The sequence below is a fragment of the Salvelinus namaycush genome, chromosome 14 (genome assembly GCF_016432855.1).
Source record: "Salvelinus namaycush isolate Seneca chromosome 14, SaNama_1.0, whole genome shotgun sequence".
NCBI classification, from domain to species: domain Eukaryota; kingdom Metazoa; phylum Chordata; class Actinopteri; order Salmoniformes; family Salmonidae; genus Salvelinus; species Salvelinus namaycush.
Genome location: NC_052320.1, coordinates 39,698,054 through 39,721,886, shown reverse-complemented (window position 1 = coordinate 39,721,886; position 23,833 = coordinate 39,698,054). Strand labels below are relative to the sequence as shown.

The 23,833-nt window shown below is 44.3% G+C and overlaps 1 protein-coding gene across 1 annotated transcript in view; it reads right to left on the bottom strand.

Moving 5' to 3' along the window:
* LOC120059507 (protein bicaudal D homolog 2-like) overlaps positions 1-23,833 on the bottom strand; it is a 72,339-nt gene that overhangs the window by 29,399 nt on the left and 19,107 nt on the right. The window contains exon 2 of the mRNA XM_039008623.1: positions 5,231-5,443. Coding sequence (XP_038864551.1) covers positions 5,231-5,443 — 213 coding nt within the window. The remainder of the gene's footprint in view (positions 1-5,230; positions 5,444-23,833) is intronic.

The following is a 23,833-nucleotide window of genomic DNA, read 5'->3' as shown; positions in this document are numbered from 1 at the left end:
AAAGGTCAACAATCACAAGGCGACCCAACTCTGTCTATGGAGTCACATGACAGATCAACTGACAGAGGTTTGGGAGAAAACCATCCCCTTGGCTAAATCAGGGCTGCCAAGCATATGCCAGAAAAAGAAACAAACACATCACATTTCGGAGTCTCTGTTTTCTCCTCCTAACGGATTTTCTTCTCCTCTTTCCACCCTCTCCCTTTCTCCCTCCGTCCCTAGCTGCCTAATTTGAAACCCAGCTGACAAAGGGTTCTTTCAGAGTCCTCAGTCCCATCACAATGCCAGCCTCAGTGCCCTGGCTCCCACCCGCTGCCCGCCTTCTGCTGGCTACCTCTGCCCATAAAGTGGCAGTGGATGGGTGTCATTAGCTCCTATACATAGTGAGATATACACTCCAACTCCCTCCATCTAGGCAATTAGCCCTGGCCACCCACCATGCCACTGCACCAGTGTGTGTGTGTGTGTGTGTGTGTGCGTGCGTGCATTTGTGTGTGTGTGTGTCTGCATTCACAATGAGGTTGGCAACTGCAGGCAGACAGAGCCACACACAAGGGAACCAGTCGAGCTCCGGTAACAGCACTAAACTGAAGACTGGCTCACAGCATTAATATGGTGCTAAAATCCATATTCACAGAGAAAGAGTGATGTACAGTTGACGTCGGAAGTTTACATACACCTTGGCCAAATACATTTAAACTCAGTTTTTCACAATTCCTGACATTTAATCCTAGTAAAAATTCCCTCTTAGGTCAGTTAGGATCACCACTTTATTTTAAGAATGTGAAATGTCAGAATAATAGTAGAGAGAATGATTTATGTCAGCTTTTATTTCTTTCATCACATTCCCAGTGGGTCAGAAGTTTACATACACTCAATTAGTATTTGGTAGCATTGCCTTTAAATTGTTTAACTTTGGTCAAACGTTTGAGGTAGCCTTCCACAAGCTTCCCACAATAAGTTGGCTGAATTTTGGCCCATTCTTCCTGACAGAGCTGGTCAGGATTGTAGGCCTCCTTGCTCACACACGTTTTTTCAGTTCTGCCCACACATTTTCTATTGGATTGAGGTCAGGGCTTTGTGATGGCCACTCCAATACCTTGACTTTGTTGTCCGTAAGCCATTTTGCCACAACTTTGGAAGCATGCTTGGGGTCATTGTCAATTTGGAAGACCCATTTGCAACCAAGCTTTAACTTCCTGACTGATGTCTTGAGATGTTGCTTCAATATATCCACATAATTTTCCATCCTCATGATGCCATCTATTTTGTGAAGTGCACCAGTCCCTCCTGCAGCAAAGCACCCTCACAACATGATGCTGCCACCCCCGTGCTTCACAGTTGGGATGGTGTTCTTCGGCTTGCATGCATCCCCCTTTTTCCTCCAAACATAACGATGGTCATTATGGCCAAATAGTTATATTTTTGTTTCATTAGACCAGAGGACATTTCTCCAAAAAGTACAATCTTTGTCCCCATGTGCAGTTGTAAACCGTAGTCTGGCTTTTTTATAGCGGTTTTGGAGCAGTGGCTTCTTCCTTGCTGAGCGGCCGTTCAGGTTATGTTGATATAGAACTCGTTTTACTGTGGATATAGATACTTTTGTACCTGTTTCCTCCAGCATCTTCACAAGGTCCTTTGCTGTTGTTCTGGGATTGATTTGCACTTTTCGCACCAAAGTGCGTTCATCTCTAGGAGACAGAATGAGTCTCCTTCCTGGGCGGTACAACGGCTGTGTGGTTTATACTTGCGTACTATTGTTTGTACAGATGAACGTGGTACCTTCAGGAGTTTGGAAATTGCTCCTTGGCAGAGGTCTTGGCAGATTTCTTTTGATTTTTTTCATGATCTCAAGCAAAGAGGCACTGAGTTTGAAGGTAGGCCTTGAAATACATCCACAGGTACACCTCCAATTGACTCAAATTATGTCAATTAGCCTATCAGAAGCTTCTAAAGCCATAACATAATTTTCGGCAATTTTGCAAGCTGTTTAAAGGCACAGTCAACTTCTGACCCACTGGAATTGTGATGCAGTGAATTATAAGTGAAATAATCTGTCTGTAAACAATTGTTGGAAAAATTGCTTGTGTCATGCACAAAATATATGTCCTAACCGACTTGCCAAAACTATAGTTTGTTAACAAGAAATTTGTGGAGTGGTTGAAAAATGAGTTTTAATGACTCCAAACTAAGTCCATGTAAACTTCCGACTTCAACTGTAAGTGCAAGTATGTAGGTAATACTGATACTCTTCTGTTACTGCAGACGAGACACAGCCTAAGTCAAACATAAGCTATGTTTGGAGAAAGACATCTGGCTTCCATAAAGCCAATCTTAAGACTTGTTTCAGTCGCCAGAGCCAAGTAGCAAATGGCCCATTTCCTAGAGCCTGACGAAAATTGTTAGTACTTTATTTTTTTTTGCGCTAATATCTATAAGAAGCGCCAGACTGAAAGCAAAGTGTGAGGATTTGATTACCTTGCCGCAGACGTCTTTCCAAACTGACGGGGTGTCAAACTCCCTTAGACAGGGAGGCCTTCAGACCCTCTCCCCTCCCAGAACTGGAGTAATCGCTAACTTGAGCAGCAAAACGCTGTCGCAGAGCTTAACTAAATCTGATGAGTCCCAACATGGAGGGATTTGGGGAGAGGGGTTAAACAAGGAAGGGAGAGAGTAAGCGGGAGAGAGGTTGGGAGAGAAAGAGGGGGAGACAGAGGGAGAGAGATAGAAAGAGAGAGAGAGCGCTCACAGCATTCTTTAATGATTTTCTGTTAACAAAATAAAGCCCTGAGAAATTAATTTGTTTTGATGAAGTAAATTTGACAGGAGAAGGAGACACAGGAACAGTGTTAAGGCTTATGGCGGTGAGGTACCGCTCTATCGTCTTGCCCTTCTTGTAATCTACTGTATATACCTTATCCTCTCCCTGCTCAGCAGCCGGTGTCAGAAATCCCTCCTCATTATTTCACCCTTAATACCTACTACTAAGAGAACAGCCCTTCAGATCAAACAATCTAGAAGTGAGAGCCCCTCTCTTTCATTCCCTCCCTCTCTCCTTCGCTCTCTCCCTCTCTTTCTGTCTCCCTCTCCTTCTGTCAGACAGCCGGGCTCAAAGGTTCAAAGCTAACCACCTCCCCAAGAGGGGCCAGGCCCCCTTTCAACATGCCGGCCCCTCTCGTTATTTCAATCTCTTCACTGCTGGCTCAGCCCAGACACACACACACACACACACAGGCACACATACGCACGAACACACATACACGCAGTCCCCGCTAATGAGGCTAATTAGGCCTGAATGTAAATTACATTTAAAAACAAAAGAGAGCACAGACGATACAGGATGCTGTTATGATGATTGGGGATGTATGACCTGATGTCTCTGAGACAATGTGGGTGTGTATGTGTGTTAGTGGGGCAGTGTGCGAGGGGGATGTCGCTGAGACAATGTAGGTGTATGTGTGTTAGTGGGCCAGTGTGTGAGGGGATGCGAGTGGTGTGTGGCATCTCACTGGCTCTTATCTGGCCCATAGCGGACAAGAGGGCAGGCGGGTGGCACGGCTGGCGCTCTCAAGCCAGGGAAGGATGCCAGATCTGATGTGAGACGAGAGGCACGCCAGTGACGCCAGAGGCTGGCCGATGGGCACTGCTGATAATCTCAGGACCTAGTGCCTGTACTCTGTGTTATGTGCTCTGTGTAATGTACTCTGTGTAATGTGCACTAGTGCCACAGCATTCATGCATTACTAATGCAACAATTAACCTGTAACCATAATATATGCATAATGCCTGATATGCCTAGTTTGCCTATAGTAGAAGTTTTACTCAACTATGATCTGCCTTTCGCAATAAGCATTTTTTTTTGGGGGGGGGGGTGGGAGGGTGGATCAGCTTCAATATTGCAATTAGCTTGTGGCTTCTATCAATGTAATTGTCTGCATCATTTCCAACACCCCATATATTTAAAAATATATATATTTTCCTTTATTATTTTCCCCTAACCCTACCACCCCTCCCCTAGTTGGAGTAAACTAATGGACAACAACACGAGTTTTAATGACTCCAACCTAAGTGTATGTAAACTTCCGACTTCAACTGTATGTAACATTCTATTGGTTGCAAGAGTTTTGTATAATAACTTACATAGAAAAACTGTACGTTTTGAATCGATGTGCCATGGAATCGTTAAAAACGAAAATCTCTTCCCAACTATTTTGCAATTTGTACGGCGCAGCTGTCAATTCTTTGGTCCTTAAATGAAACTGGTACGCTTTTTTACATATCACAATTGTCTTTAACCAAGAAGCAGTTGTTAACCCTTTCCCTTCATCACGCCACAGCAGAGACAGGCCGTTAAGATTCCCCTGCTCTCTCCTTCTCGCCCAGATCCCCAGGGCTGCAGAGACAGGACCACATCAGTACGACAGCCATTATGGCGCTCGTTCAATCAGCCGGACCTGTGCCAGTTCAGCACAGGGGCTGAAACTATCAGGGTGTGATTAGTCCTGCCTGAACATGCCAAGCAGAGTTCAACCGCTAGCACTCGAGTCAGGCAAGTCTGGAACTGTAGTCTAGTAGCCACAGGCAGGGTATAAATAAACAATATCTGAATGTATAGCACATTTGTATGGGTGTGTACATTGCGCAAGTGTCGCCAAGTATAGATAATTGGGAAAGCTTCAATGCTAGTACGGGCACATACATATCTGCGAAGTCGAAGGTGTGTGTGTGGGTGTGTGTGTGTGTGTGTATCAGCAATTGTGTGGTTGAGAATGTGCAAGTGTCATTTTTATTTACATACATGCACATATAATAGTCGACAATAGGATCTGATCTCATATACCCAGTCTATACCTATTATCAAATCGAATCACAAATGGTAAAAAAAAAAAACATTTCACATCATTTAGCAGATGCTCTCATCCAGAGCAACTTACAGTAGTGAGTGCATACATTTTCATCATACTGGTCCCCTGTGGGAATTGAACCCACAACCCTGGCAATGCAAGCGCCATGCCCTACAAATCCAGTAATGGGTAGTTAACTAGAATCTAGATCAAATCAAGATAGGATTACAATGTGTCTTTTGTGAATATAGTCTACACCTGTCCAGAAAATATAACCGTATGTATTTTAATACCAGGTGGGGTATTAGTCTGTATGCAAACTTGTATCTATAGTAGGATGTGGCAACTGAATCTGTTCTATCTCCCGCTTTTTTCTCTCATCTTACCTCTCTCATCTCCTGGGCGATGGAGGCCAGGCGTTCGTTCTCTGACTGGGTGTTGGTGAGGACATTACGGGCCTGGCGGAGCTCCGTCTGCAGCTCCAGGACCCGCTGCTCGTAATAGGCCTCCTTACACACCGCCTCCTGGATCAGAGACTCCTCCCTGCTCTCCCCGTCTGCAGCCACCTTCTTATGGTTGGAGTAGGCTTGTCCAAACGCCTGGAGAGAGAGAGAGACAGGAAGGGAGACAGGTTAAGTTTTGGTAAATGCAGTGGAAAGGCGACTGTAGGCAGATGTTTGAGAAGAGCACGTGCACGCGAACACTATTTCAGAGAGTTCCAGCACGTAGGATTTACTCAGCTGATCTCCTGAGCTACTTTTCCCATTTGGAATGTCATCCATTTTGAAATGAGCCCACTTGTTCAGCTGAGGTTCAGCTGGGGACAGAACCAGTGAAACAGAACAGAGAGGAGGAGAGTGCTGTCCCAAAAACTCTCCCTCCTAAAAGAGTATATCCTGGAGAAATAACCCCTCAGTCATAACAGTTTCCACCTGGATGCCATCATCCTCCTCTAACACCTCTATTCCTCCCTCCATCATCCCCCTCTCTTGCCCCTACCGACTCGCTCTTCTCCCCCACCCTCTCTACCCATAGGACGCTAGTCCATACTGCACATGCTCAACCAGAGACCAAGCAGAAGGCAGCTCAAACAAATAGGAACAAATCCAAGTAAAACAGAAGACAGGCTAGATAGGAAACCTCCTGGACAAACACTGTCCCTCTCTGATTATAGAATATAGTCCAATGCTCTTAAGATCATTTATGAATACAGACCGATAAAATCATCCAAATTCCCCAGATTGACAGCAGTTTAGGGTATTCAACTCTTACCCTACAAGGTCTGGAGCCTGCTGTCCCTGTTTAGAGGGGAAGAATGAAAAAAAAAAACGCAGTTGAGTTTGAGGGCTTTAGAGAATAAAGGAAATCTGCACTTTAAAATTACATTTGCGAAATTGAACTAGTTACAGACGGAGCTCAAATAAAAAATCTGGTGCAGAACCAGTTCAGTGGGTTACAGCCAGGCATGAAAATGACATCATGTCTCGCGCATGATGGACATCTCACATGATGGGGAAAGATATAGAGATGGCAGGAAAGCAGATAGCATAAACACGATCAGATAAACATTCCAGCTGAGAACAACAGTATGCTTTCACTGGGAGCCTGGAATGGCTCTAGAATGGTTGGATTGGTTCTGGCTGTAGCATGGAAAAAGGCATCAAGGATCTCAGGCCACCGAGAGTACACCAATCTACACACAGGCTCGCACTGCAGAGCATTGGCTAACGCACTCACCCACAGGTCTGGGGAGCCGTACGGCATTGAAGAATGTAAACATAGGACTCATGGAGCTTGAGGGCTCATACGAACATGTCCCTACATGCCCCTCTGAAGGCCAGCACTGTGTTCGGGTTCCCACACAGACTCTACACTGCGCCCAGAGACCTTGGGATACCATAACGGGTGATAAATGACCAAGCTTGTACTACGTCGACAAACGGTATCCGTACGTGTTGAGTGCTATCACACACCACGTGTGCCTCAAAACGAGCCCCCGTCCACCCAAAGCTCAACCCACCAAAACAACCGCATCCCCTCTTTGATTAAATCGTCATTAAGAGAAGGGATTAACCCAATCAGAAAGTAGGGGAATCCTATCACTATAATCTGGATTGTAGGGGGGGGGGGGGGGGGGGCTCTGACCCTATCAATCTAATCTAGGGGGCACGGGCAGGCAGGCTTCAAATAGGGGGCACCGAGCCGAAATCCGCTGACCCAAACCCCTTAATCTCATCCCCTATGCGTGGGGTAACGTTTGGGGGATGGGGAGTGGGGAGCGCAAACAATCCATCAACTTAATGCGGCACCCCTGACACACCATATGTTAACTGTGAGAGGATGTTAGTGAGAATTAGCATATTGCGATATGGCTAATAAAAGGGGAATTCATGATAACATACATACAGTTGAAGTCGGAAGTTAACATACACTTAGGTTGGCGTCCATAAAACTCGTTTTTCAACCACTCCACAAATTTCTTGTTAACAAACTATAGTTTTGGTAAATCTACTTTGTGCATGACACAGATAATTTTTCCAACAATTGTTTACAGACAGATTATTTCACTTATATTTCACTGTATCACAATTCCAGTGGGTCAGAAGTTTACATACACTAAGTTGACTGTGCCTTTAAACAGCTTGGAAAAATCTTTAGAAGCTTCTGATAGGCTAATTGACATAATTTGAGTCAAATGGAGGTGTACCTGTGGATGTATTTCAAGGACTACCTCCAAACTCAGTGCCTCTTTGCTTGACATCATGGTAAAACCAAAAGAAATAAGTCAAGACCTCAACAACAAAACATTGTAGACCTCCACAAGTCTGGTTCATCCTTGGGAGCAATTTACAAATGCCTGAAGGTACCACGTTCATCTGTACAAACAATAGTACGCAAGTATAAACACCATGGGACCACGCAGCCATCATACCGCTCAGGAAGGAGAGACGTTCTGTCTCATAGAGATGAACGTACGTTGGTGCGAAAAGTGCAAATCAATCCCAGGACAACAGCAAAGGACCTTGTGAAAATGCTGGCGGAAACAGGTACAAAAGTATCTATATCCACAGTAAAACGAGTCCTATATCGACATAACCTGAAAGGCCGCTCAGCAAGGAAGAAACCACTGCTCCAAAACCACCATAAAAAAGCCAGACTACAGTTTGCAACTGCACATGGGGACAAAGATCGTACTTTTTGGAGAAATGTCCTCTGGTCTGATGAAACAAATATAGAACTGTTTGGCCATAATGATCATCGTTATGTTTGGAGTAAAAAGGGGGAGGCTTGCAAGCCGAAGAACACCATCCCAACCATGAAGCACAGGGGTGGCAGCATCATGTTGTGGGGGTGCTTTGTTTCAGGAGGGATTGGTGCACTTCACAAAATAGATGGTATCATGAGGATGGAAAATTCTGTGGATATATTTAAGAAACATCAAGACATCAGGAAGTTAAAGCTTGGTCACAAATGGGTCTTCCAAATGAACAATGACCTGGCATACTGGCAATGGCATACTTCCAAAGTTGTGGCAAAATGATGGTTTAAGGACAACAAAGTCAAGGTATTGGAGTGGCCATCACAAAGCCCTGACCTCAATCCTATAGAAAATTTGTGGCCAAAACTGAAAAAGCCTGTGCGAGCAAGGAGGCCTAAAAACCTGACTCAGTTACACCAGCTCTGTCAGGAGGAATGGGACGAAATTCATCCAACTTATGGTGGGAAGCTTGTGGAAGTCTACCTGAAACGTTTGACCCAAGTTAAACAATTTAAAGGCAATGCTACCAAATACTAATTGAGTGTATGAAAACTTCTCACCCACTAGGAATGTGATGAAAGAAATAAAAGCTGAAATAAATCATTCTCTCTACTATTATTCTAAAGTGGTGATCCTAACTGACCTAAGACAGGGAATTTTTTCTCGGATTAAATGTCGGGAATTGTCAAAAACTGAGTTTAATATATTTGGCTAAGGTGTATGTAAACTTCAACTATATGTAGGTAAGGAAGGTGACAGCTGACTTTAAGAGAATGAATCAGTCGGATATTTGTGGTAACTCAGAAACGAGCTACAAGCTTTAGCATGTTGAAAGGGAATAGGAGAAGACAGAACCCACTGGAGATTTGGCCCTATGAAGCCAACAAGGTCTGATTCCAAATGAGCCCATATATTATGGGATGGATCTAACCAGACTTCCTGCTGGGTTCTGATCCCTATGGGCCCCCAGGCAGACAGCAAAGCACATCATCACAGTTAGCTTCATCGTCATGTGATGTTCCGGGGAGGGGGAGGATGTAGTGTCATCTCTGATCTTCCTCTCTCTCTCTGTCCGCTTCTCTCTCTCGCTCTCTCAATTTTTCAATTCAATTTAAGGGCTTTTTTGGCATGGGAAATGTATGTTTATATTGCCAAAGCAAGTGAAATAAATAATAAACAAAAGTGAAATAAACAATAAAATATTCACTTTAAACATTACACTTCCAAAAATTCCAAAATAATAAAAATATTTCAAATGTCATATTATGTACAGTATCTATACAGTGTTGTAATGATGTGCAAATAGTTAAAGTACGAAAGGGAAAATAAATAAACATAAATATAGGTTATATTTACAATGGTGTTTGTTTTTCACTGGTTGCCCTTTTCTTGTGGCAAGAGATCACAAATCTTGCTGCTGTGTTTAAATTTAACCATTATTTAACTAGGCAAGTCAGTTAAGAACAAGTTCTTATTTAAAACGACAACAATGACATAATATGGTCATACATTTGGCAGGAGGTTAAGAAGTGCAGCTCAGTTTCCACCTAATTTTGTGTTTTGCCAAATTTAAATTACACACTTGTTGTTTGTGTACATGAATTTTATAATGTAGTTGCACATTCTTGGCATTCTCTCAACCAGGTTCCTCCTGGAATGCTTTTCCAACAGTCTTGAAGGAGTTCCCACATATGCCAAGAGTTTGCAAAGCTGTCATCAAGGCAAAGGGTGGCTACTTTGAAGAATATCAAATATAAAATAGATTTTGATTTGTTAAACACTTTTTTGGTTACTACATGATTCCATGTGTTATTTCATAGTTTTGATGTCTTCACTATTATCATACGATGTAGAAAATAGTCAAAATAAAGAAAAACCCTTGAATGAGTAGGTGGGTCCACACTTTTGACTGGTACTGTAGTTTTAATCTGTAGTTCGAATCAGAGTTTTTTCCCCCGTTGTCAAATGCTAAACAAACAAAAATTCCTTAACAAAATCATGTGTCCATGAAGTCATTATTGGACAAAAATGCTCACGTTAAATCCATGTATGATTAACATGAAGCATCAGTTGTGTCCCAATCTTTATATTACTTTCGCTCTGGTCTTCCAACAACATGCGGGAGGATACAGCGCGATAGCTGCTCTAACTGCGACGTGAGTAGTCTATCCACGGTATAGCCTCCGTCTCCCATAATCTGCATCGGATGAGCTCATAAATGCTGCTGCTACCCACAGAATGTTTTTCAGAGATCTCAAGTTATGATGCTGCATGCATTTCATCAAACAACCAATAATAAGGCATGACTGTGTTTGGTTCGGACTGCGTTCTCACCTGCAGCGAACCGCACCACGGTACGAACTGAACCGGACCAAGACCGCCCGTTCTGAGCGAACCATGGTGCATTGTTTAGTGGGCTTCCAAGTGCAGATAGTGTTCACACCAGTCAAAACGAACAGAACTAAGGGACTTAAAAACTTCTTCGGGATCGGTATCCCTTCCACGGGACGGTTGAGCTAACGTAGGCTAATGCGATTAGCATGAGGTTGTAAGTAACAAGAACATTTCCCAGGACATAGACATATCTGATATTAGCAGAAAGCTTAAATTCTTGTTAATCTAACTGCACTGTCCAATTTACAGTAGCTATTACAGTGAAAGAATACCATGCTATTGTTTGAGGAGAGTGCACAATTTTGAACAAAAAGGTTATTAATAAACAAATTAGGCATATTTGGGCAGTCTTGATAGAACATTTTGAACAGAAATGCAATGGTTCATTGGGTCAGTCTAAAATGTTGCTCATACACTGCTGTCACCTAGTGGCCAAACTGTATATTGCACCTGGGCTGGAATAATACATTATGGCCTTTCTCTTGCATTTCAAAGATGATGGTACAAAAAAATACAAAAGAACGGTTGATTTTTTTTCTTTGTATTATCTTTTACCAGATCTATTGGGGTAGATTCTCCTACATTCCTTTCACATTTCCATGAACTTCAAAGTGTTTCCTTTCAAATGGTACCAAGAACATGCATATCCTTGCTTCAGAGCCTGAGCCACAGGCAGTTAGATTTGAGTATGTCATTTCAGGCGAAAACTTTTTTTTAAAAGGGGTGGATCCTTAAGACACCAGAGTGTGAATACCCCTCAGTGTCAGTGTTAAGAATGTGTCCTGATAATAGTTATTCCCCTGTAATCTGACAATACAGACACCACAGAGTGTTAGGGTTCAAAGGTCACTGATTAGAGGACAAGGCCTATCAGGACTGAAAAGGAGCTAGCGTGTGTGTCAGTCAAATCTGGTATATGATCCTAGACAGCTCCTGGTCAAAGACCAACTGCTTAAAGCTATACATCAGCTCAGAGAGCAGGTTAGAGTAAGGTACAAGGGAGGGTCAGGTCAAAGAGTTCAACCTTGTTCTTCTACTCCAACAACCATCATCCCCCATCCAGCCACCCACTCACACACCACCTTCCTCTAAACCTGTTATCTTCAACCTTAAGACGCTGAGCCTGTGATGCCAAACCAAACCCCAGCCACATCAGATATTCTATTTTTCCCCCCTCATGTTCCGATGCGAGAGAAGCAGGCGTCTTGTTAGAAGGGTTTGAGCAGGGGTTTGGGTGAACGAGGGGAGAGATCCTCCAGAGATCCAGCAAGACCTTCCGAAGCAGAAGATCAAACTAGCAGAAGTTAAGCCCAATCTTCTCCGTTCTCTGCTTCTTGGTGTGTGTGCGTGTGTGTGCGTGCGTGCGTGCGTGCGTGCGTGCGTGTGTACACTACTGCGGTCCACTGAGAAAGGCCTATGTTGAACTAATCGATGCCAGATAGTTTTTTTAACATACATTGCCTCAGGACTAAACCCTGTTAGAGCCCATTCTATCATGATCAATCCCATTTGGATTTGGATCCGCTTCCTCCCATCTCTGACCGTGTGATGATCTGACCCCTTAAACTCCATTTTAACCCCACACTGCAATCCCCCCCATTTTCCATCAAACAAACAAACAGAAAACAAAATGGCCCTGAATGAAAAACAACGGGAGAGAGAGAGTAGAAAAAGCCAGAGACAGGGAAAGGCAGAGAAAAGGCCAAAGTCTTTGTTTGGAACCAGACAGTAGAACGCTGTACTTTTCGTAATGTCACACGACACACAGTGAGGTAGCTAACGACCAGAGAGAGGGGTTATCTGGCCCCTGCATTGCAATCTTGAATTGGAAAGGATGGGTGTGAGTAGCATACTGATATAGAGAGTAGCCAGTCCGCACGCACAACACAAACACACTGCAGTACTGCAGGGAAATAAACACAGAAATTGCACGGGCTTCACAAGCTCAACAACAAACCAAAGACTGTTCAATGTGATAGTATCTCTGTGCCCGATTCTGATAGCTAAAAGAATGGTACGCACCCTGGCTGTTTCAGATAGGACAGGATTGGGCACCACACTGGCAGGGCACACAACACAGCCACAAGGCCGCCACCACCACCCGCATTACAGCCCAGAAGCGTGAGAGAGAAAGCAGAGACCTTTGGATCAGCACCACACAGTTTTAAAGATAAACACACTATGAACTTCAACTAGGTCTACAATGACCATGGAAACTAAAACACTGACTCGCAGTTAAACATTTAACTGAAATTTAGCTAAATACACACACTTTCTTTGAACCACAACACACTCTGTAGATTATACCGTTACCAATACAGTAACATTCAAACTCACACCACACTCCCAGCTCTGGCATGCAGAAGCAGTCGTGTCATATTACAAGAGAGGCCTGTAATGGTTACTCAGACAGGCAGTCACAGAGCTGATGATAATCAGTACCTTGACCCTGCATGCCTCTGCAGTGCCTCAGCTCAGCGACGACTGTTCGGTGTTTCAGTGCTCTGAATGTCGTTCGAGAAGGGGAGGTTAGAAAAAAGAAAAAAAACTCAATGCTTGTTCCCGACTTGTGAATCGCACCACACATGGAGTGAGAGAGCCTTCTGCGGTAAACAGAAAAATTCTCCCTCCCTCTCTCTACCTCCCTCTCTCTCTCCCCCTCTTGTTCACGGGCCACTGCACAGACAGCGCAGTTTCTTTCTCTACCTCTCACAGACCTTTGAGGTATGTGTGCAGTTTCTATATTTAGCGGCCATTATCAAATGCTTTACAATTATGGATATCTCCCAGTGTGCTCTTCATAACGTGGACACACGTACACGGGCGGACAGACACACACTGACCTAGCACCGGAGGCTCTCTCTCACATCTACTTACTCCCTCTAACAGCATCTGAGGACATTTCGATGTCCAAATGACAAAAACAATGACCCGGTTTTTCCCTTATCTACATCTACATAGCCTTGGTGAGGAATGTCAAGCCCTTCACGTGTGTTTGCGTGCCTCTGCTAATCATTTAACTGGAGAACAGTGGCACTGGAGGTTGATGTGCCACAAGGATCTGAAAGCCAATGGCAGAGTGTTAATGAGTGACGGAGTGACGGAGTGCTTCTACAGAGAGAGAGAGGGAGTGAGAGAGAGAGATGTGAGAAGTGGATTCCTCACATCAGTGTTAACACTGTTTCTTTCCCTATAGTTCAAACCTCATCTCCCTAATCACGGAACACCTGCAGTAGGCTCTCATCACGTCACGCATGAAAACGTGATCTGGGCTATGTCACCGTGACAAATGGGTCTGTTCTACATGCACAATCGTCAGATAGAACCCAAGTAACATACTGTATTTTCCCTCCAACCCTCAGCAGGTCCAGACATGAGTCATCTAACAGGGGATAAAAGATGATGATCTGATTAACGACTAGGCCCTTCATTACATGGAACTATTTCAGAATGAGAATCATCATTTCAGAGAGCGAGAGGGGAACCAGGGTGAGAGAGGGAGGGAAGGAACAGAGAAGCAAGGGGGATTAAAAACACACACACGCACACACATTTGGCTTTACACACTTAACATTTTCATTTTTCCTATTTGCCCTCCAGTCAGGTGTACTGCAGCACCTGGTGCCCCATGCCTCCAGAGAGACGAGAGTGTTCAGACTTCTCACTGCTGCTGAGGTTTTGAAAGCTGCTAGCACACACACACTGAAGGGAAGGAATACTACACCAAAGAGCCTAGGGAGCAGTGTGCGAGAGGTTAGACAACACACACAAAATGAAACTCACAGACACACAATAGGAAAATAGCTCAGCAGAATAGAGTTTTATCTGGTTGGGGATCAGAGTGTTTTTGTGTTTTCCTCTGCTCAGCATAAGACTAAACTTTCGAAAGACTTGAGGGCTTGAATCTAAACTTCAACCCCTAAGAAACAACTATTAAGCCCGAGAGAGTGTACAGGTCCAGGGCAGGAGGGTAATGCTAGATGGAGAACGCCAGAGGCAGAGAGAGAGGTGGCAGAAATGAGAATCCCCTAACACACACACACACACACACACACACCTCTCTGCAACGACTCCGCGCTAGAATGCCCTGCTATTCCGACTTAGGAGGCCCTTTACGCGGCTGCCAGAAAAACATCAGCCTACAGTGTATATTTATGATGCAAAGGAGGCTGCTGAGGGGAGGACAGCTCATAATAATGGCTGGAACGGAGCGAATGGAATGGTATTAAACACCAGGAAACCATGTGTCGGATGTATTTGATACCATTCTGCTGCAACACCATCATTAGGTGGTAGGCCTGACCACCGACAACGACGAGACAGCCTATAGGGAGGAGGTCAGAGACCTGGCTGTGGGGTGCCAGGGAAACAACCTCTCCCTCAACGTGATCAAGACAAAGGAGATGATTGTGGACTACAGGAAAAGAAGAACCAAAACGGGGCTGTAATGGAGCAGGGGCTGTAGTGGAGCAGGGGCTGTAGTGGAGCAGGTTCAGCGCTTCAAGATCCTTGGTGTCCACATCTCCAACCAACTAACATGTTCCAAGCACACCAAGACAGTCGTGAAGAGGGCACGACAAAACCTATTCCCCCTCAGGAGACTGAAAGATTTGGCATGGGTCCTCAGATCCTCAAAAGGTTCTACAGCTGCACCATCGAGAGCATCCTGACTGGTTGCATCACTGCCTGGTATGGCAACTGCTCGGCCACCGACCGCAAGGCATACAGAGGGTAGTGCGTACGGCCCAGTACATCACTGGGGCCAAGCTTCCTTCGCTATTGTTGTTTTACTGCTGCTCATTAATTATTTGTTAATTTTATTTATTTATTTATTTTCTAAAACTGCATTGTTGGTTAAGGGCTTGTAAGTATGCATTTCACTGTTGTATTCGGCACATGTGACAAATAAAGTTTGATTTGATTTGATTCCACTCCAGCCATTACCACGACCCCAATTAAGGTGCCACCAACCTCCTGTGCTGTGATGTCTCTCAACACGGGGAATAGACTACTGTGGATATCAGGCTATCCACTTCAATCTGATTAGTGCCATCGTCAGATGGGATTGAAGAGAATCATAGGGCTTCCTTTTTTATTCCTTGAATGTACTCCTAGTAGCTGTGTTAGCTATCACGTCAGCGGTGTTAGCTATCACGTCAGCTGTGTTAGCTATCACGTCAGCTGTGTTAGCTATCACGTCAGCTGTGTTAGCTATCACGTCAGCTGTGTTAGCTATCACGCCAGCTGTGTTAGCTATCACGCCAGCTGTGTTAGCTATCACGCCAGCTGTGTTAGCTATCACGCCAGCTGTGTTAGCTATCACGCCAGCTGTGTTAGCTATCACGCCAGCTGTGTTAGCTATCACGCCAGCTGTGTTAGCTATCACGTCAGCTGTGTTAGCTATCACGTCAGCTGTGTTAGCTATCACGTCAGCTGTGTTAGCCATCATGCAATCTTCATTTTGAACTCTTATTTTACCAGGTTAGTAGGCTGAGAACCACACATTCTATTGTACAGATCTCCAACACAAGAAGAAATGTTGAATGTATCACTTGGAAGTTTACTGAAACACCTGTTGTGGGAAGACCCATAGCCTTGCACTGTTATTAGACTACACAGAAAGAGAGAGACTGTGTCTGTATCTGTCTGGGGCTCAGTGTGTCAGTAGTACTGTGTTATTACAGGGTAAAAGCAGTCATTATCTACCCCTGATGTGGCATTAATCCACCGAGCTCTGCACTCAAACACTTTCTAGTTTTTATATAAAGAGGTGTTATCTGTGGGTGGTTGTTAGCGGTTGGGGCCTATTACACGATGTGGAATGTTTTATGTAGGTAGTATAGCCGTTATGATTCCAGGCCAGAGTGAAGTGTACACTTGCCCTAAACAAACCATGTTCCATATTTAACATTTATACAAAATAACAGAAATATGTGCGGTTACGAGGTAAGGAACCTTTCTGAATGGTTTGGATCTGAACTGAGTTAGTGGTTTATTTACATAGGAAGAACACTGTAGGTTAAAACTCTGAGGGAGAGAAAAATATTGGTGTTATTTCTCCCTCCCCACAAAAAAAAGCTGTTATTCTGCCCGGGTGATGTTTCGCAACTCAAAGGAGAGAACCGGATTTCTCCGAGCAATTTTCTTTGTTTATTTCCCCCAGTCTCAACAGACAAATATGGAACGGGCAGGTTAAACTAACAATGCCTTACATGCCACATTAATTCAAATGAAATCATCTCCAAAATATCACTATTTTTATAACAAGTCATAGAAAGTTGGTTGCAATTTCAGTTTTTTGTGGTTAAACTGAAATATACTAATTGATTAAAAAAAACATAATTTTTTGATTAAATGTTTAACAAATGTATAATCTTTGTAAATGATATTATAAATAGGACTGGTGGTGTTATGTCACACATACAGCTAACAAACATACATGGAAATGTCTGCTCTACCCAAAATTACAACCAACTAATTGCAGCATTACCGCAAAAATGTTTTACAGTGTTGATAGCATGATGGTGCCCACAGAGATGGCCGCCTCGCTTTGAGCTCTTAGGAAACTATGCAGTATTTTTTATTTGAATTTTTACCCCCTTTATTCTCCCCAATTTCGTGGTATCCAATTGTGTTAGTAATTACTATTTTGTCTCATCGCTACAAATCCCGTACGGGCTCGGGAGAGACGAAGGTCGAAAGCCATGCGTCCTCCGAAACACAACCCAACCAAGCCGCACTGCTTCTTAACACAGTGCGCATCCAACCCGGAAGCCAGCCGCACCAATGTGTCGGAGGAAACACTGTGCACCTGGCGACCTTGGTTAGCGTGCACTGCGCCCGGCCTGCCACAGGAGTTGCTGGTGCGCAATGAGACAAGGATATCCCTATCGGCCAAACCCTCCCTAACCCAGACGACGCTAGGCCAATTGTACGTCGCCCCACGGACCTCCCGGTCGCGGCCGGCTGCGACAGAGCCTGGGAGCAAACCCAGAATCTCTGGTGGCACAGCTAGCGCTGCGATGCAGTGCCCTAGACCACTGCGCCACCCGGGAGACCCCTAGTATTTGTTTTTTTATGTATTATTTCTTACATTGTTACCCCAGGAAATCTTAAGTCTTATTACATACAGCCATGAAGAACTATTGGATATAAGAGCAATGTCAACTTACCAACATTACGACCAGGAATATGACTTTGGAAGGGTTGCCTTCCAGAGAGACATCAGAGATTGTAACATTCTCTGTTTCGCAGAAACATGGCTCTCTCGGGATATGTTGTCGAAATCGGTCCAGCCACTGGGCTTCTCCATGCATCACGCCAACAGAGATAAATACCTCTCTGGGAAGAGGAAGGGCGGGGTGTATCCTTGATGATTAACAGCTCATGGTGTAATCATAACAACATACAGGAACGCAGGTCCTACTGCTCATCCCACCTAGAATTCCTTACAATCAAATGCCGGCCATATTGCCTTCCAATAGAATTATCGTCAGTTATAGTCACAGGTGTACATTCCCCCTCAAGCAGACACCAAGACGGCCATCAAGGAACTTCACTGGACTATATGCAAACTGGAAACCATGTATCCTGAGGCTGCATTTATTGTAGCTGGGGATGGAGAACAAGGCTACCTAAATTCTACCAGCATATTGATTGCGGTACGCGCATGGGCAGTATCCTTGACCACTGCTTCTCTGCACAGAGCCCTCCACCCTTCGAGAAATCCTACCACGACACCATCTTTCTCCAACCGTCTAATGGGCAGAAACTCAAACAGGATGTACCAGTGATGAGAACCATTCAACACTGGTCAGACCAATTGGAAGCCACGCTTCAATATTGGTTTGATTACGCAGACTGGAATATGTTCATGTCAGCCTCAGAGAACAACATCGACCTATACGCTGCCTCGGTGACCTATACACCTGCTTTGAAGATGTTGTACCCACTGTGACTATTAAAACCTACCCTAACCAGAAACCGTGGATGGATGCAAAACTGAGAGTGCGATCCACCGCATTTAACAATGGAGAAGAGGTCTGGGAATATGACTGAATATAAACAGTGTAGTTATTCCCTCCGCAAGGCAATCAAACAAGCGAAATGCCAGTACAGGGACAAGGTGGAGTAGCAATTAAACGGCTCAGACACGAGACGTATGTGGCAGGGTCTACAGGAAATCACGGACTACAAAAAGAAAACCAGCCATGTCAGGGACACCGACTTCATGCTTCCAAGCAAACTAAACTCCTTCTTTGCCCGCTTTGAGGATAATACAGTGCCACCATCGCGGCCCGCTAACAGTGCCACCATTGTGGCCCGTTAACCCCGCCCTGTGCAATTGGGTCCTGGACTTTCTGACGGGCCGCCCCCAGGTGGTGATGGTAGGAAACAACATCTCCACCCTGCTTACCCTCAACACTGGGGCCCCACAAGGGTGCGTGCTCAGCCTCCTCCTGTACTCTCTGTTCACCAACGACTGCGTGGCCATGCACGCCTCCAACTCAATCATCAAGTTTGCAGACGACACAACAGTAGTGGGCTTGATTACCAACAACGACGAGACAGCCTACAGGGAGGAGGTGAGGGCACTCGGAGTGTGGTGTCAGGAAAACAACCTCTCACTCAACGTCAACAAAACAAAGGAGATGATCGTGGACTTCAGGAAACAGCAGAGGGAGCAACCCCCTATCCACATCGAAGGGACAGCAGTGGAGAGGGTGGAAAGTTAAGTTCCTCGGCGTACACATCACAGACAAACTGAAATGGTCCACCCACACAGACAGTGTTGTGAAGAAGGCGCAACAGCGCCTCTTCAACCTCAGGAGGCTGAAAAAATTTGGCTTGTCACCCAAAACCCTGACAAACTTTTACAGATGCACAATCGAGTGCATCCTGTCGGGCTGTATCACAGCCTGGTACGGCAACTGCACCGCCCTCAACCGCAAGGCTCTCCAGAGGGTGGTGCGGTCTGCACAACGCATCACTGGTGGAAAACTACCTGCCCTCCATGACACCTACAGCACCCGATATCACAGGAAGGCCAAAAAGATCATCAAGGACATCAACCACCCGAGCCACTGCCTGTTCGCACATCTTCCATCCAGAAGGCGAGGTCAGTACAGGTGTATCAAGGCCATCAAACTGCTAAACAGCAATCAATAACTCAGAGAGGCTGCTGCCTACATTGAGACCCAATCACTGGCTACTTGAATAAATGGATCACTAGTCACTTTATACAATGCAACTATAAATAATGCCACTTTAATAATGTTTACATATCTTACATTTAACATATCACATGTATATACTGTATTTTATTTATAATGTTTACATATCTTACATTACTCATATCACATGTACATACTGTATTTTATACCATCTATTGCACCTTGCCTAAGCCGCTCGGCCATCGCTCATCCATATACTTACATGTACATATTCTCATTCACCCCTTTAGATTTGTGTGTATTAGGTCGTGGTTGGGGAATTGTTAGATTACCTGTTAGATATTACTGCACTGTCGGAACTAGAAGCACAAGCATTTCACTACACTCGCATTAACATCTGCTAACCATGTGTATGTGAAAAATTTGATTTGATTTGAAAATGGAAGAGGAAGGGAGAAAAAGTAAGGAACTTGTCTGTTGGCATTAAAGACCAAAATAGGTTAAAGACAATTGTGATAAATAAAAAAGCATACCTGTTTCATTTAAGGACCAAAGAATTGACAGCTGTGCCATATAGACTGCAAAACAGTTGGTAAGATATTTTTGATGTACTGATTCCATGCACATAGTTTATGAACTGATATGCAATATAACGCCGGAACGTTATAAATATGGGGGATACAACCTTCCCAGCTCTTCAGATTTTGCTGCCGAAGAGACAGAGTCATTCGATCATTTATTTTGGTACTGTGCATATGTAGCTTGTTTTCGGTTACAGGTCGAGGAATGGCTGAAGAATTGCAACATTTACCTGGAGCTAACTCTGGAAATAGCACTACTGGGTGATTTGAAAATTCATAGTCAATAGATCAATAACATAATAATACTTATAGCAAAAATGTTTATCTTTAATTTACAATCTGTAGAAACTACGAGAATAGAAAGGTTTAGAACTTTTGTTAAACATCACAGCACAGTTGAAAAATGTATGGCAAATAGAGATAGATGGGAGGGGTTGAATGGAGCTGAAGGGTGGGACTAATAACAACAAGATAACTCATGTAAAATATACTGTGTCCATACAATGTATATAGGTTCAGAACTTCTGTGAAAAATCAGTTAAAAATATATGGCAAATAGAAATCAAACTGGATGGACATCAGAAATAGATGGGAGAGGTTGAGGGTAGAGGAAGGAATAAAAACAAAATATAACTATTGTAAAATAGATTGTGTCTGTAAAATATATATAGTATGTATAAGCTGGAAGTAGAAGCCTAAGTGATGTTGTCCATTAGTTTACTCCAATTAGGGGAGGAGTGGTAGGGTTAGTGGAAAATAATCAAGGAAAATATGTTTAAAAAATATATGTATATATATATTTTTTTGGTTACTACATGATTCCATATGTGTTATTTCATAGTTTTGATGTCTTCACTATTATTCTACAATGTAGAAAATAGTAAAAAATAAAGAAAAACCCTTGAATGAGTAGGTGTGTCCAAACCTTTGACTGATACTGTATATATTTACAGAAAAATATATGGGGGATTGGAAATGATGCAGACAATTACACTGATGGAAGCTGCAATCTGCAATATTAAAGCTGATCTACCCCCTAAAATAAAAAAAATGCCTTACATGCAGTCTATTGAATAGTAAGGGAGGGACCGATTGTATTTTGTAGTATTGGTTTTAATCCAGTCTATTGAATAGTAAGGAACCATCTGTATATATAGAGGATGTTTATAATCAGCAGTCTATAGAATATAAGGAGAGCAGCTGTAAGGGACTGACCTCTAGAGGTTGTTTATGCAGTCTATTGTTGGGCTGCTGAATCTACTATCGACCATGAGGAAAGGGAAAGGGAAAGGGAACTCTCTTAAGGGAGAGCACTGATTCTAAAGCTCCAATATGGACCATACATCAGGTTCCCCTATCAGTGACTGTGTCTGGCGTTGATATCATTACTCATATCACATTAGCTCAGTGAAGCGCAGGCTTACTCAGGACTTAGTCTCTCTGTGATTTGCAATGCAAAGACAGCCTTATCTGGTGCCGGGCCATGCGTCCATTGCTCTAACCGCTCCCCGCTATTAAACAGAGGGAGATTTGTCTATCTGTCTGTCTGGGCCATATTTCATTGATCCACACGCCCACGCCCGAGGGGAACAGCCGTCGTTATGGTTACCATGCCAATTACTGTGACAGAACCGGGGGCGGGCAGAGGGGACACTCTGACACAGATGGCTGTTTCAGAGCACTGCTGCCCTATCGCCAGAGAAAGAGAGAGACCGAGTGAGAGAGAGAAAGACCAATGTGGTGCTCTGATTCCTTACACTCCTTTTCTCCCCAACTCCCCTCACCAAACAGACCAAATCTTCCCGCCTCTCTTTGGTGGATTTGAAATGTTTGTTTAGGCGTGTACTGTCTCTGTGACAGTGTCATGATGATTAACAGTTCTACATCCATGAAGTGAATGAACTCTCCTCTGTGTATTAAGTCATCCCCTCAGACTCATTCTTTCTTATGTCACACACACACACACACACAAACAAAAAGCCAAGGTCAGGGAAGGGGGAGTAACTCCCAGACCTTAATCAATTTGTTTTCCTCTTCCATAGTTCCGGTCAGGCTTGTAGAGAAGGGGGTTTAGCTGGTACTTAGCACAGTCTTGGAAAGCAGCATATCACTCAGCTCATTTTATATCATTCCAATTCATAAAACCAGCTGTCATTTATCTTACACTAGATGAATATTGTATATGAGACCGTAATGCACTCTCCTAAATCAGCACAGTCTCATATCACTACTCAGACATGTCTAATCAATCAGGAGGTGAGGAAGGGGGTGGGGGTGAGGGTGAGGGAGGGAGAAGTGATTGTGACCGATATGTAGCAGATTTGCCTCCTTCCTGTGGATCCCCACCTCGTAAAACGACTCTATTCACTCACCCGGTTCATCCCTCATTCCAAACTCCTTCCTTACCTCTCTCTACCCCCTTACACCCCAAAACCTTTCATCTCCATCCCACACCCATCCACCGCTCACCCCAATTCCCACTCTGCTAACCCACCCACCCTAACCAACCCAGTCTCTTGGGCTAGCCCCCTACTCCGGACGGAGAATAATGACCCCTGTGTGTGTGTGTGTGTGTGTGTGTGTGTGTGTGTGTGTGTGTGTCACTGTGTGTGTGTGTCAGTGTGTGTGTGTGTGTGTGTGTGACTCTGCCCTCTCTCCCAGTGGGGTTAAGTCTCAGGTCAGGAGGGACATGGATGCCATATGAGACCCAATATGTCACATAGACAGACAGAGACAGACAGAGACAGAGACAGAGACAGAGACAGAGACAGAGACAGAGACAGAGACAGAGACAGAGACAGAGACAGACAGACAGACAGACAGACAGACAGACAGACAGACAGACAGACAGACAGACAGACAGACAGACAGACAGACAGACAGACAGACAGACAGACAGACAGACACAGTCATATGCATTTTCCATTCTGCATTACAATGACAAATGGCTAGGTTCCATATGCACTACACTATTTGGCCTTTCAGACACTTCACTTCCAAGAATTGCATTGACTTTTTTGACAAACGATCGATATCTTAGCATTGGGCCTCCTCCATTAATATGCTCTAACGTACACAATGCACAGAAATACTTGGGAGAGAAATACAGTGCAAATGCAGGCCACATATCCCTCATAACACAGCCTAACAATGGTTAAGCACTTCCCCTTTGAGTTGTGGCTCTCTAAACTCATTAAGAAGGCTACCGATGTGACCGAGCAGGGTTTCGCTCTCCTCTATTCTCCTCACACCTAAAAGATAGCGTCCTCGTTCCCACAGGAAAGTCTGGCATCGGGCCCTGCCCTCTCTCCATCTCTTCGTCCAATTTCTCAAAGACCCCTGAGAGACTGGCACACAGCCAATTACAATCTCCCCCTACCTTACCTCATTTCCAAAACACACAATCCTTCCCCCCTCCAACCCCACTGCCATCCCCCTCCACGGTCTACAAGTCCCTTGCTGTGATCGTTCTTGATCTACCCCCCCCCAATGCTCCACCCATTTTTTACCACCACCCCGCCCTCCCTCTATCCCTCCAGCCCCCCCCCCCCCCCCCCTCATCCATGTCTGACATACAATAGC